This window comes from Pseudophryne corroboree, chromosome 4 (genome assembly GCF_028390025.1).
Source record: "Pseudophryne corroboree isolate aPseCor3 chromosome 4, aPseCor3.hap2, whole genome shotgun sequence".
Classification (NCBI taxonomy): domain Eukaryota; kingdom Metazoa; phylum Chordata; class Amphibia; order Anura; family Myobatrachidae; genus Pseudophryne; species Pseudophryne corroboree.
The window spans coordinates 220,226,358-220,240,457 of NC_086447.1; the positions used below are offsets into that span (position 1 = coordinate 220,226,358).

The window sequence follows — 14,100 nt, forward strand, 5'->3', positions numbered from 1 at the left end:
TGCTCCATCTATTAGTTGCCTGCGATTCCTATATTGCCTTCTCAGAACACCTCTATATGCCTGTGGGTAGGAGAACTAAGAGGTAGGTGTCTTAGCAGATGGATGGACCCGAGACTCTCAAAACACCATTGCTTTCAATGTTTCTAGAGCTTTATTCCAAAAATTGCTCTATCCACAAGAACATTTCAACTTAGAAGACTTTGAGGAAAATACTAAGCAAGCTCCCTCTCCCATCCTAGAACGATGGAGATCTATAGCAAGAGCAAATGTTTCTCCTATTTGGAAGATCTCTATTTAGGTTCGAAATTTGCTACTCTTGATGCGGCTGTGGTGAAAGCCTTGGTTGCTCTGCCAGCCACGTAGGTGTAGCTAAACAGCTGGCAAGGCAAGTGCAGATTTACTCTGCGTAAAGGGGCAAGTTTACCTTTGCTCCCCTCAGTGCTGCAAGTGCTACACTCCGATGCATAGAAGGTTTTACACTGAGAAATGCACCATTAAAATGGTTTTCTTCATGGCACTGCAAGTCAAATAGAGACCATGTGAAACTAGCAAGGTTGTAATAGCATTTGTTAGTTTTGCAAAAACATTGTTGTTAGGTAGTCAAATTGGTAATTCTGCTACAAATACTGTAATTTCAAAAGTGCTTTTAAAGGAAACACAGCTTGAAACAGTGAAAGTACTTTAAAGAAGATAAACTAAATAAAGCCCCTATGAACTAGAGGAGAGCTGCAATGCAGCGTGTTAAAATGCATCAAGCCATCTTGAGCACCAAAAAGTTTAAATGGCCATTGAAAGTCTAAAAATAAGAATTTACTTACCGATAATTCTATTTCTCGGAGTCCGTAGTGGATGCTGGGGTTCCTGAAAGGACCATGGGGAATAGCGGCTCCGCAGGAGACAGGGCACAAAAAAGTAAAGCTTTACTAGGTCAGGTGGTGTGCACTGGCTCCTCCCCCTATGACCCTCCTCCAGACTCCAGTTAGGTACTGTGCCCGGACGAGCATACACAATAAGGGAGGCATTTTGAATCCCGGGTAAGACTCATACCAGCCACACCAATCACACCGTACAACTTGTGATCTAAACCCAGTTAACAGTATGACAACAGAAAGGGCCTCTTAAAGATGGCTCCTTAACAATAACCCGAATTAGTTAACAATAACTATGTACAAGTATTGCAGATAATCCGCACTTGGGATGGGCGCCCAGCATCCACTACGGACTCCGAGAAATAGAATTATCGGTAAGTAAATTCTTATTTTCTCTATCGTCCTAAGTGGATGCTGGGGTTCCTGAAAGGACCATGGGGATTATACCAAAGCTCCCAAACGGGCGGGAGAGTGCGGATGACTCTGCAGCACCGAATGAGAGAACTCCAGGTCCTCCTTTGCCAGGGTATCAAATTTGTAAAATTTTACAAACGTGTTCTCCCCCGACCACGTAGCTGCTCGGCAGAGTTGTAATGCCGAGACCCCTCGGGCAGCCGCCCAAGATGAGCCCACCTTCCTTGTGGAGTGGGCTTTTACAGTTTTAGGCTGTGGCAGGCCTGCCACAGAATGTGCAAGTTGAATTGTGTTACAAATCCAACGAGCAATCGACTGCTTAGAAGCAGGTGCGCCCAACTTGTTGGGTGCATACAATATAAACAGCGAGTCAGATTTTCTGACTCCAGCCGTCCTTGCAATGTATATTTTTAAGGCTCTGACAACGTCCAACAACTTGGAGTCCTCCAAGTCGCTAGTGGCCGCAGGCACCACAATAGGTTGGTTCAGATGAAATGCTGATACCACTTTAGGGAGAAAATGCGGACGAGTCCGCAGTTCTGCCCTATCCGAATGGAAGATTAGATAAGGACTTTTATAAGATAAAGCCGCCAATTCAGATACTCTCCTGGCAGAGGCCAGGGCTAGTAACATAGTCACTTTCAATGTGAGATATTTCAAATCCACCTTTTTCAATGGTTCAAACCAATGGGATTTGAGGAAATCTAAAACTACATTTAGATCCCACGGTGCCACCGGAGGCACCACAGGAAGCTGTATATGCAGTACTCCCTTGACAAAAGTCTGGACCTCAGGGACAGAGGCCAATTCTTTTTGGAAGAATATTGACAGGGCCGAAATTTGAACCTTAATGGATCCCAATTTGAGACCCATAGATAATCCTGATTGCAGGAAATGTAGGAAACGACCCAGTTGGAATTCCTCCGTCGGAACCCTCCGATCCTCGCACCACGCTACATATTTTCGCCAAATGCGGTGATAATGTTTCACGGTGACTTCCTTCCGTGCCTTAATCAAGGTAGGAATGACTTCTTCTGGAATGCCTTTCCCTTTTAGGATCTGGCGTTCAACCGCCATGCCGTCAAACGCAGCCGCGGTAAGTCTTGAAAAAGACAGGGACCCTGCTGTAGCAGGTCCCTTCTCAGAGGTAGAGGCCACGGTTCGTCCGTGAGCATCTCTTGAAGTTCCGGATACCAAGTCCTTCTCGGCCAATCCGGAACCACTAGTATTGTTCTTACTCTTCTTTGCCGTATGATCTTCAATACCTTTGGTATGAGCGGCAGAGGAGGAAACACATACACTGACTGGTACACCCAAGGAGTTACCAGTGCGTCCACAGCTATTGCCTGTGGATCTCTTGACCTGGCGCAATATTTGTCCAGTTTCTTGTTGAGGCGAGACGCCATCATGTCTACAATTGGTCTTTCCCAACGGTCTATTAACATGTTGAAGACTTCTGGATGTAGACCCCACTCTCCCGGATGAAGATCGTGTCTGCTGAGGAAGTCTGCTTCCCAGTTGTCCACGCCCGGGATGAACACTGCTGACAGTGCTATCACGTGATTCTCCGCCCAGCGAAGAATCTTGGCAGCTTCTGCCATTGCACTCCTGCTTCTTGTGCCGCCCTGCCTGTTTACATGGGCGACCGCCGTGATGTTGTCCGACTGAATCCACACCGGCTTTCCTTGCAGGAGAAGTTCCGCCTGGCTTAGAGCATTGTAGATTGCTCTTAGTTCCAGAATGTTTATGTGAAGAGACTTTTCCAGACTCGTCCATACTCCCTGGAAGTTTCTTCCTTGTGTGACTGCTCCCCAGCCTCTCAGGCTGGCGTCCGTGGTCACCAGGATCCAATCCTGAATGCCGAATCTGCGGCCTTCTAATAGGTGAGCCTTCTGCAACCACCACAGAAGTGACACCCTTGTCTTTGGTGACAGGGTTATTCGCAGGTGCATCTGCAGATGCGACCCTGACCATTTGTCCAACAGATCCCTTTGGAATATTCTTGCATGGAATCTGCCGAATGGAATTGCTTCGTAAGAAGCCACCATTTTTCCCAGGACTCTTGTGCATTGATGTACTGACACTTTTCCTGGTTTTAGGAGGTTCCTGACCAGATCGGATAACTCCTTGGCTTTTTCCTCTGGAAGGAAAACCTTTTTCTGAACCGTGTCCAGAATCATTCCTAGGAACAGCAGACGAGTTGTCGGGATTAAATGGGATTTTGGAATATTCAGAATCCACCCGTGTTGTCTTAGCACCTCTTGAGATAGTGCTAAAGCTGTCTCCAGCTGTTCTCTGGACCTTGCCCTTATTAGGAGATCGTCCAAGTATGGGATAACTAATACGCCTTTTCTTCGAAGAAGAATCATCATCTCGGCCATTACCTTGGTAAAGACCCGAGGCGCCGTGGACAATCCGAACGGCAGCGTCTGAAACTGATAGTGACAGTTTTGAACAATGAACCTGAGGTACCCCTGGTGTGCGGGGTAAATCGGAACGTGTAGATACGCATCCTTGATGTCCAAGGATACCATAAAGTCCCCTTCTTCCAGGTTCGCTATCACTGCTCTGAGTGACTCCATCTTGAACTTGAACTTTTTTATGTAGAGGTTCAAGGACTTCAGATTTAGAATAGGCCTTACCGAGCCATCCGGCTTCGGTACCACAAATAGAGTGGAATAATACCCCTTTCCTTGTTGTAATAGGGGTACTTTGACTATCACCTGCTGAGCGTACAGCTTGTGAATGGCTTCCAACACCCTCTCCCTTTCGGAAGAGACGGTTGGTAAGGCAGACTTCAGGAAACGATGAGGAGGATCCGTCTCTAATTCCAACCTGTACCCCTGAGATATTATCTGCAGGATCCAGGGGTCTACCTGCGAGTGAGCCCACTGCGCGCTGTAATTTTTGAGACGGCCCCCCACTGTCCCCGAGTCCGCTTGAGAGGCCCCAGCGTCATGCTGAGGTTTTTGCAGGAGCCGGGGAGGGCTTCTGTTCCTGGGAAGGAGCTGCCTGTTGGTGTCTCTTCCCTCTTCCTCTGCCTCGTGGCAGGTACGACAAGCCCTTTGCTCTCTTATTTTTGTAGGAGCGAAAAGGCTGCGGTTGAAAGGTCGGTGCCTTTCTCTGTTGGGGAGTGACTTGAGGTAAAAAAGTGGATTTCCCGGCAGTAGCCGTGGCCACCAAGTCTGATAGACCAACTCCAAATAACTCCTCCCCTTTATACGGCAAAACCTCCATGTGACGTTTTGAATCCGCATCGCCTGTCCACTGTCGTGTCCATAAGGCTCTTCTGGCTGAAATGGACATAGCACTCACCCGAGATGCCAGTGTGCAAATATCCCTCTGTGCATCACGCATATAGATAAATGCATCCTTTATTTGTTCTAACGACAGTAAAACATTGTCCCTATCTAGGGTATCAATATTTTCAATCAGGGATTCTGACCAAACTACTCCAGCACTGCACATCCAGGCAGTTGCTATAGCTGGTCGTAGTATAACACCTGCATGTGTGTATATATTCTTTTGAATAACTTCCATCTTTCTATCTGATGGATCCTTAAGTGCGGCCGTCTCAGGAGAGGGTAACGCCACTTGTTTGGATAAGCGTGTGAGCGCCTTGTCCACCTTAGGGGGTGTTTCCCAGCGCGCCCTAACCTCTGGCGGGAAAGGGTATAATGCCAATAACTTTTTTGAAATTATCAACTTTTTATCAGGAGCAACCCACGCTTCATCACACACGTCATTTAATTCTTCTGATTCAGGAAAAACTGTTTGTAGTTTTTTCACACCATACATAATACCCTGTTTTACGGTATCTGTAGTATCAGCTAAATGTAACGTCTCCTTCATTGCCAAAATCATATAACGTGTGGCCCTACTGGAAAATACGTTTGAATTTCTACCGTCGTCACTGGAATCAGTGCCCGTGTCTGGGTCTGTGTCGACCGACTGAGGCAAAGGGCGTTTTACAGCCCCTGACGGTGTTTGAGGCGCCTGGACAGGCATTAATTGATTGTCCGGCCGCCTCATGTCCTCAACTGACTGTTTAAGGGAAGATAAACCATCACGTAATTCCACAAATAAAGGCATCCATTCTGGTGTCGACCCCCTGGGGGGTGACATCTGCATATTTGGCAATTGCTCCGCCTCCACACCAATATCGTCCTCATACATGTCGACACCACGTACCGACACACACCGCAAACTCACAGGGAATGCTCTAATGAAGACAGGACCCACTAGCCCTTTTGGGGAGACAGAGGGAGAGTCTGCCAGCACACACCACAAAGCGCTATATATACAAGGGATATCCTTATATTAAGTGCTCCCTTATAGCTGCTTTAATATATATATATATAGCCATTAATGTGCCCCCCCTCTCTGTTTTACCCTGTTTCTGTAGTGCAGTGCAGGGGAGAGACCTGGGAGCCGTTCTGACCAGCGGAGCTGTGACAGAAAATGGCGCCGTGTGCTGAGGAGATAGGCCCCGCCCCTTTTTCGGCGGGTTCTTCTCCCGCTATTTTTCCAGTCAGGCAGGGGTTAAATATCTCCATATAGCCCCTATGGGCTATATGTGAGGTATTTTTAGCCTTGTATAAGGTTTATATTTGCCTCTCAGAGCGCCCCCCCCCAGCGCTCTGCACCCTCAGTGACTGCCCAGTGAAGTGTGCTGAGAGGAAAATGGCGCACAGCTGCAGTGCTGTGCGCTACCTTATGAAGACTGAGGAGTCTTCAGCCGCCGGTTTCCGGACCTCTTCACGCTTCAGCATCTGCAAGGGGGTCGGCGGCGCGGCTCCGGGACCGGACTCCACGGCTGGGCCTGTGTTCGATCCCTCTGGAGCTAATGGTGTCCAGTAGCCAAGCAGCAAATCCACTCTGCATGCAGGTGAGTTTACTACTTTCCCCCTAAGTCCCACGTTGCAGTGATCCTGTTGCCAGCAGGACTCACTGTAAAGAAAAAAAAAACCTAAACTAAACTTTCTCTAAGCAGCTCTTTAGGAGAGCCACCTAGATTGCACCCTTCTCGTTCGGGCACAAAATCTAACTGGAGTCTGGAGGAGGGTCATAGGGGGAGGAGCCAGTGCACACCACCTGACCTAGTAAAGCTTTACTTTTTTGTGCCCTGTCTCCTGCGGAGCCGCTATTCCCCATGGTCCTTTCAGGAACCCCAGCATCCACTTAGGACGATAGAGAAATTAGAATTTAGTTTGTGTTATAAAGATTAGCAGTAAGTGCAGTACTAGTGATACCTTAAATCAAAATGCTACAGGGAGACAAGCCATGGTCAGATAATATTTGTGCAAACTTTCACAGTATATTTTCAAAGAAGGTTGTAACCTTAAGTGCTTTCTACCAGGGTTAAGACCATTCCATAATTGCATTCCAGGAGTTTGTGTTCTGATGCCATCTTTACTTTGGTCAGGGAAAGGAAGTGCACATGGAGCTGATGCATGTCAGTACAAGGAGAACATTATCCAGTCTGATGGGACACACATTAAATAATGGAATACCACAACAATTTCAACCCCAGTTCACACAGCTCGTCTCTTGGAGAGGTCAGACACACAGCAGGAAGGCATGCACACAAACGATATGCATATGGTGAGCACTCTGCAGGTTTTACAGTACGCAGATAAAACGCTGGCCTGTTCTCCTGCCATTTGTACATTGTAAAACACAGAATATCTGTAGGCAACTTCAATCCTATCATACATGTCTAGGTTTGCAAAACCAAATGGACTGCCCCACATAATGTGAAAATTGTAATTCTGAAATGAATGGATTTTCCCCATTCTGACACCCTCTCTATTACATTGTATGAGTAGCCAATGACCACACAAAAGGAGGAGGCAAGAGAGCTTCCAGAAGCAGCTATAACACTCCGTGGTGGTTTCTTTGAGTCTTTGCTGACAGTCATCGTCACTTTTCTTTTTCCTGTAGAGGCTCCCTGGTCCACTTTCAATCCTTTGGTCTCCCATGTTCTTCACAGACACGAGAACTGATGCTGGGCTGCTATCCATCCAGAAGATAGACAACCACCTCATATGTGCACATCATTATCGCTGTGTTGGGAATCTGTCTAACCAGGTGCGTTGTGAGGCCCCGGTAGAGGGAACTGTAGCCTTCTTCTTTCACAAGTAGTGACAGGGTCTGAAAGAAGGACCTGTATTTTGTTCCCTCTTCACGTAGTCTTGTCCGTACAACCTCTGCACAAAAAGAGGAGGGAACAAAAAAAATGATATTCAAAATTTCTAAAAAAGAACCAAACACACACTCTATGAAAGCGTGGACTTGGACGCCAACAACATTGTCAGTGGTGTGTAACCTCCCTACATACAATGTCACATATAAACAGTAGCGGAGAAACTTTGCTGCATGAAGCAGTGTTTCCGTTATTAATCACTTAGACGCCACAGGCCCATGGGATGTCTGGCCATCAACATCACATGCAGATTTTGCGCAGCAGAATGATGTGTGGAGTGCATGTGGCAATTACAAAAGTGCAAAGAAGGGATCTACAGTGTTTTGCTGCCACAGGGTGAAGGGTTAAAGCTATTGAGACCTATTGCCAACAATAGGGACATAAGGGGAAGATTAAGGTTACAACTGAAACCTGTAGACAAAGGGGCAGGGCCAGATTAACCCACCTATCATGGGGGGGGTGCCGATGGGCTGCCCGATCAGCAGATTGTCTGCATGGCAGGCACTGGGGGAGGGAACCTGGAAGCAGATGGACCGGGAGGTCCCACTGTGGGCGGCAGCTGCTGGAAGATTCTCATGTTGCTATTATCATGGCAACATGTTGATGACCAGCTGCCTAATTGGCCACAGTTAGCCATACATTGTAAGTATTAATAAACTGTATTTCTAGTTACCTTACAGATTTAATACATTTTTCTATTTGTATGTGTATAGGTAGACAGTTGGACTGATACTGTAGAAAAGGGGGATGGGGGTTCTGGCCACACCCAAACAGCGCTTTTCACAGCTTCTCCCCTTCCCAGCATAAGCCTTTGAACATTTTCAGTCTTAGGCCCATGTGGCTCTTACTCTGACCTTTCAAAATGGGGTGGAGTCGATGCCATAAATAGTAATCGTGCCGCAGGAAAACTGTAGAATCAAAATTCTATACAAGATGAAGTGTTAGGAGACATTAATATAATAGTTTTAGATTATGAAATTCTAATAAAGGGCAGCAGATACATGAACAACTCTTACTGAATATGTACAAAGATGCATAGGGTTCAAGAAATTCTGGTCTGTGAACGTAACTACAGATGGCCACCAAGTGGCAGGGTCTCATACAAATCAGTGTGCAGGTATACAGGATGCAGCAAGTACAATCACAAGATCATATACAGACTGTATTCTTACCATGTGGGTATGCTATGGAGGTGGCACAAGTCTTGGAAGTTGCTGCTGCTAACATGAGCCCAACAAAGTCAGAAGCCTCTTTCGCAGACTCCTCATCATCATCCATCATTGATGCAGACTTCTGTTCCAACAATTTGCGTTTAATACTTTCGTAAATTACAAAGTGGATAACAGTTTCAGAGATGCCAGCATAGGAGGCAGACATGCCCCTGTAAAAACCCTTCAAGCCATCTGCTTTGTATACTCTTCGAATACATTCGAAAGCATTCAGCCGCCGCTCACCTCGGTTTCTAAAAAAGGAGAAAAGATTTTGTAGTTAAAATGGATTTCCAGGTATTCCAACTGAACAAAGGAAATATTTAGATCACAAGACTATAATTGTGTCTTGAAAGAATCTATACCAGGCTTTCCCAACCACGGTCCTCAAGGCACACTAACAGTGCAGGTTTTAGTGATATCCAGGCTTCAGCACAGGTGACTTAATTAGTACCTCAGTTATTTTGATTTAACCATCTGTGCTGCAGCCTGGATATCACTAAAACCTGCACTGTTGGTGTGCCTTGAGGACCGTGGTTGGGAATGCCTGATCTATACATTAGGGTCAAAAAACAAAAGAAAAGAAAATGAATATGCAGCATGTTGGATACTTCTATCTATATGGACACACACACAAATTTTTTTTGTCTGGTTTAGAATTAAACATGCATCCACCCAATCTACAAATCTCATCTGAGCAATCTAGGCTGGTTGCCTTCCATGATCCAGTTATGGGTTTTGCTTAGCTGCTGAGGAGTTAAAAGGTTAATAGCTTCTGACCAAGGCCCCCAAACATTCCACTATCGTTAAGGAGAAAGGTACCATCAGAGCAGGTTTTTCAAGATCATTGTTGATTGTGATTTTTGTGGCAGCATTCAGTCTGTGTCCTAATATAATGTGCGGTTCCATCTCCCATTTAGCAACATCATGAAGTATGGCTTCACAGGAGTTGGAGTTTAATAGATGAATAAAACGAACAATTAACCATGATGTGTGTCAAAGTTGTCAGGGAAAGCAAGTAGCTGTGTCCCCTTGTCTGGGAGGTACAGAATTCTTGTTCGAGATACTCAAGTGGTAGACAAGTTGAGTATCTCCAAATCAACATACCAACTAACTGCCTTTGGAAGACCAAGCCTACTGTATTCAATGGGGCCTACTCAATTAGCCACGGGGTTTACGGTATGGTTAAAGTTCTGCCCTGAGCTATTTAAATAATGCTGCTAGCCCATGAGGTAAGCCCCAGATGGTGCACTTAAACTAGATCTTTCCTTGCAGTCTGGGATAAATTCCGGAAACTTAACCAGGAATTTATGGGGTAACGCACATAAGCAGGTTAACGGCACAAGGAAAATACCAAATAAATAAATGGCACAGAGTTTTAAACCCGGAGCCATTTGAATTTGCCCGCTGGTGTTAGATGCGATATGTACAAATAGTAGGCGAAGAAAGACAGACTTGACAGATATACCAGGATAAATATATCCACGCCTAATACCAGGATAACTGTTGCTTGGTAAGGTTTATCAAATTATAAAATAAACAGGCCGAACATGCTTTAAAAACATGCAAGCAACTCATAGAGGCCTGGGAGGAAGGTTTAAAGGGCTAGAGATCAGGAGAATGATATCATGGATAGCAGATGTGCCTAACATATGACATGGATTACTCTTGGACTAACCTGTGTCTTCAGAACAAAGCCTACTTGGGCTATCAGTCATATTCTGGCTAGAATTTTATTCAAACGTTTAAGATCTATATTTAGTAGGGAGATAGGCCTGTAGCTAACATCTAAAAGGTTATTGTTAGGCTTGGGAATCCCTGCTATCCGAGACATGAGAGAAAAGTAATCAAATGTCAGTGCCATCATTCAGGATACTGAAGGGCTGAGCCAAGCGGGAATCAAATTAGAAAGCTTTTTTGTATCATATGGCTAGAAAGCAATGGGAGACCCATTAGTCTCTGATACCTAGAAGATTTGAGTCCTTTCTTAGCATGATATACTGCATCTTTCAGATAAATACGTCACACAGTTATACAAAACAGAGGCATCAGTAAAAACATCTTCATGTACTAATGAGATTATATTGTAAATGTTTGTATGCTTCTTTTATACTACATGTACATCACCGATAATCCGGCACCCTCGGTTCTGGCACTGTGCCGGATTATCAATTTTGCAAGATTGTCTGTGGTATAAACTACAGTGGTGTCAGCGGCATCCTGATCCTTCCCCTTCCATGCAGCTTAATTCTACCCAGCATGCCTCCCACAGCCCAATGCCAACCCTGCAGCCTGACTACTTGCCCGCAACCAGACTCTTCTCCTCCATACCCCCTGCCGCCTAACTAAAGGTGGGTACACACTGGCCGATATATCGGCCATTCTGTTGAACGGCCGATATATCGCAGGTCCGTTGGCCAGTGTGTACAGTCAATATGTCTGAACTCCGTCGTTCACAGACATATTGCGTCGGCCCTACAGCACAGCCGACGGCCAACATATCTACTGATATATTGGCGCATCGCTGTGTGTGTACGGGCGACCAGCCGGCCGCACACTGCTGAGGCAGCTGGCGGTGATTGACAGCTATACTGGGCGGGCGTGTGTACACGCCCGCCCAGTTTATGACGTCAGTCCCCGACGGATCGGGCAGTGTGTATGCACAGCACGCTGCCTGTTCCGTCCGTAGATAGATCTATCTATCTATCAGTGTGTACCCACCTTAAGCCTCTTGCTGCCTAACAACCCTTCCTCCGGTACATGATGTGTCCGGATTAAAAGAGATGCCAGATAATCGAGGGTCTACCTGTATTTGTGTGTATCATATAGATCCGTTTTCCTTGATAAAATACATTTTTTTTCTTTACAGATGTACTCAGATGTTCTGATTTTATAGGTCAATACACTATTGCCAGAGTTGCTCCAGGTTCCGTGGGACTTTGCTTGTGACGAGCGTCTTTTTGGCTCAACTACATGTCTTTTACACCAGAAAGTTTTTTTCCCTCTCTAAAAATTTCACAAAAAAAATTCAAAATACAATAAAACAAAGCTTTATTTGCTCCCAGGGTCCACTGTAATAAGAAGATGCTCTATTGACAGTAAATCTTGGAATGGCATTTGCCTGTACCACCTTGACAGCAGGTCTTTGAACTGCATTTGTCATGGACATTTAGGAGTTAAAATGAAGAAGAAATTACTTATATAAAAATACACCAGAAGTAAAAACTATAAACTATTGCAATCTGGCAATATTATTATTTTTTTTTTTTACAAAGGTGTTTTAATGATGATCTCTAAGACAAAAAGCTTCAAATGGATGAGAGGTGTATCCATATAAAATGTATATTTCTATGCAATCTTGCTTCTGTGATGACCCTTAAAAAGTACAACTAGTTTCGCAAGTAGAAAGCACATTAATTGTATATGAGTAACTAATCTCACCTTGCATCCAATTGTAGCCGCGTTTTAATCAGCCAAATAGGATTGGTAGCAGTTATCGCAGTGAAACCTAAGCAAATAAAAACATATTTGACATCAAAACAAGTTCACACGTTAAGTTGCGCATTAAAAATCATATGAATAAAAAAAAAATAAAAAAAAATACTATTTTCATATCAGCACAACTAGGATCCAACTTTGGCCTTGCATAGTTTACAATATTAAATACATATTTAAGTAGGCTTCATTTAAGAATATTGAGCAGTTTACTAATCTTCAGCAGCCCAATAACCCCAGTTGCAAGTATATTCAGTCTTAAACTACAAATAAATACAAAATAAAAATAAAAAAATACAATATCCTTATGGGTATTGTAGTTAAACTAGCAAATGAAGACTGCTGGGATGTGTAAGTAAACAGTTAATCAGAGTTTGATACTTAAGTAAAGAATGGAAGGGTCTAAATTTTAGAAGACTAGAAAGCTAGTCTCTCTCTAAGGATTTCGGATGGCCCACCATTTGCTTGAACATCACACATGCTTTTTTTTTTTTGGGTACACTATTAGGAACAATTACAAACAGGAAAAAACATGTAGTGGGGGAGGACTTGAAAGTGGTTATTTTCAGAGATATGAAATACAATGTCCAACTGTATAAAGAAAAAGTGCTAAGCATGCAGTGTTTAGAGTGACGGAGAAGAGGCTGAGAGCTCATGGTGTGATCAGACACCCTAACTGGCTAAAGACACCCGCACCATTCAGACTTCGATGCACACATGAGAATATGTTGCAAACCAGATGAATTGGCCCAATCAGATGTTCTGAAAATAAGCCGCACCTTGTAATGTGACAACAACCAAGGTGAGATAGGTATAGGCTATCTACAAAGTAGAAGTGGCTGTAGATATGGTGGTAGATTCTGTGCATCACCAGATGCTTTATCCTGGCTAAGACGACAACATAACACTTCTGACTTAATAATTTTAAGAGTTCACATTTTTTATTTATAAAAGCAAACCAAACTAAACCTTGTGTGCATGGAGAATGCATGCGCACAAGACCGGACCTGGATAAACCAAGTTATCATATAAGGAGCATGTGTAATTCCTTTTTTTGTATGCTGGAAAAAATACTGTCTGTATACCTATATATACATACCCCTTTCCCTGTATATTTTACGTATCTTCCCCTGCAGCACATCACAGCTTTGCTAAGCTGTAAGTCTGCACCCTCTAGCTGAATTACTCCTAACTTTTAGTCGAGGCCCAATAAGAGAATGCCTGGTATCTGCTGGAAATGCACAGGGGGTTATAAAGAAATAACATACTGCCGGTGTGATTGATGTAGTTACTGCAGTTATTTCTGTTTAAATAGAGCAGTCTGCTTGGATAGTACCTAGCAGCAGTGATTCCACTGACTAACATCTGAATTCGCCCCATAGAGGTGAGGACAAGCATTAGCCTTTTATGCTACCACTAGCTTTACATCCTTCCAAAATGTCCAAGTCTGTCAATGTGAAAATGTGGCAACAGGCAAATAAATCTGCAGTCACTGCTACGACCAAAAACATATTCATTAAGTAAAGTGTAAATAAATTAAACACCCGCCCCCCCCAAAAAAAAAAACTGCTGGAAGACTATTTCAACAGGCAAGAGACCAGAGTTATAAAATTAGCTGATCCCTTTTTATCAAACACCTAAATTCTTCATCACTGGGCAATTTTAACTTTTTAAAACATACAAACGAAAAACCTTGACTTAAACTGCTGAATTTATGCTCCAGAACGGCCACATTTATGAGATTCCAACACAGTGAATCCTCAATATATTTATTTTACTATGTTGACAAAACTCATTCAGGCCAGAAAGTTACACAATGATGTTATTCTGTAAAGAGGATAAGGTAATAAATTAGTGATTTTGGCCAAAGCTTCTGATGGGAGTGTGCCCAGAACACACAAACATTATC

The 14,100-nt window shown here is 44.1% G+C and overlaps 1 protein-coding gene across 1 annotated transcript in view; it reads right to left on the bottom strand.

The window, feature by feature from the left end:
- Positions 1-6,565: 6,565 nt before the first annotated feature.
- The window catches only part of SLC25A36 (solute carrier family 25 member 36), a 117,969-nt gene continuing 110,434 nt past the window's right edge, over positions 6,566-14,100 (bottom strand). The window contains exons 5-7 of the mRNA XM_063915935.1: positions 12,138-12,204; positions 8,661-8,950; positions 6,566-7,492 (exon numbers count right to left, since the gene is read on the bottom strand). Coding sequence (XP_063772005.1) covers positions 7,299-7,492; positions 8,661-8,950; positions 12,138-12,204 — 551 coding nt within the window. The 3' untranslated portion in view covers positions 6,566-7,298. The remainder of the gene's footprint in view (positions 7,493-8,660; positions 8,951-12,137; positions 12,205-14,100) is intronic.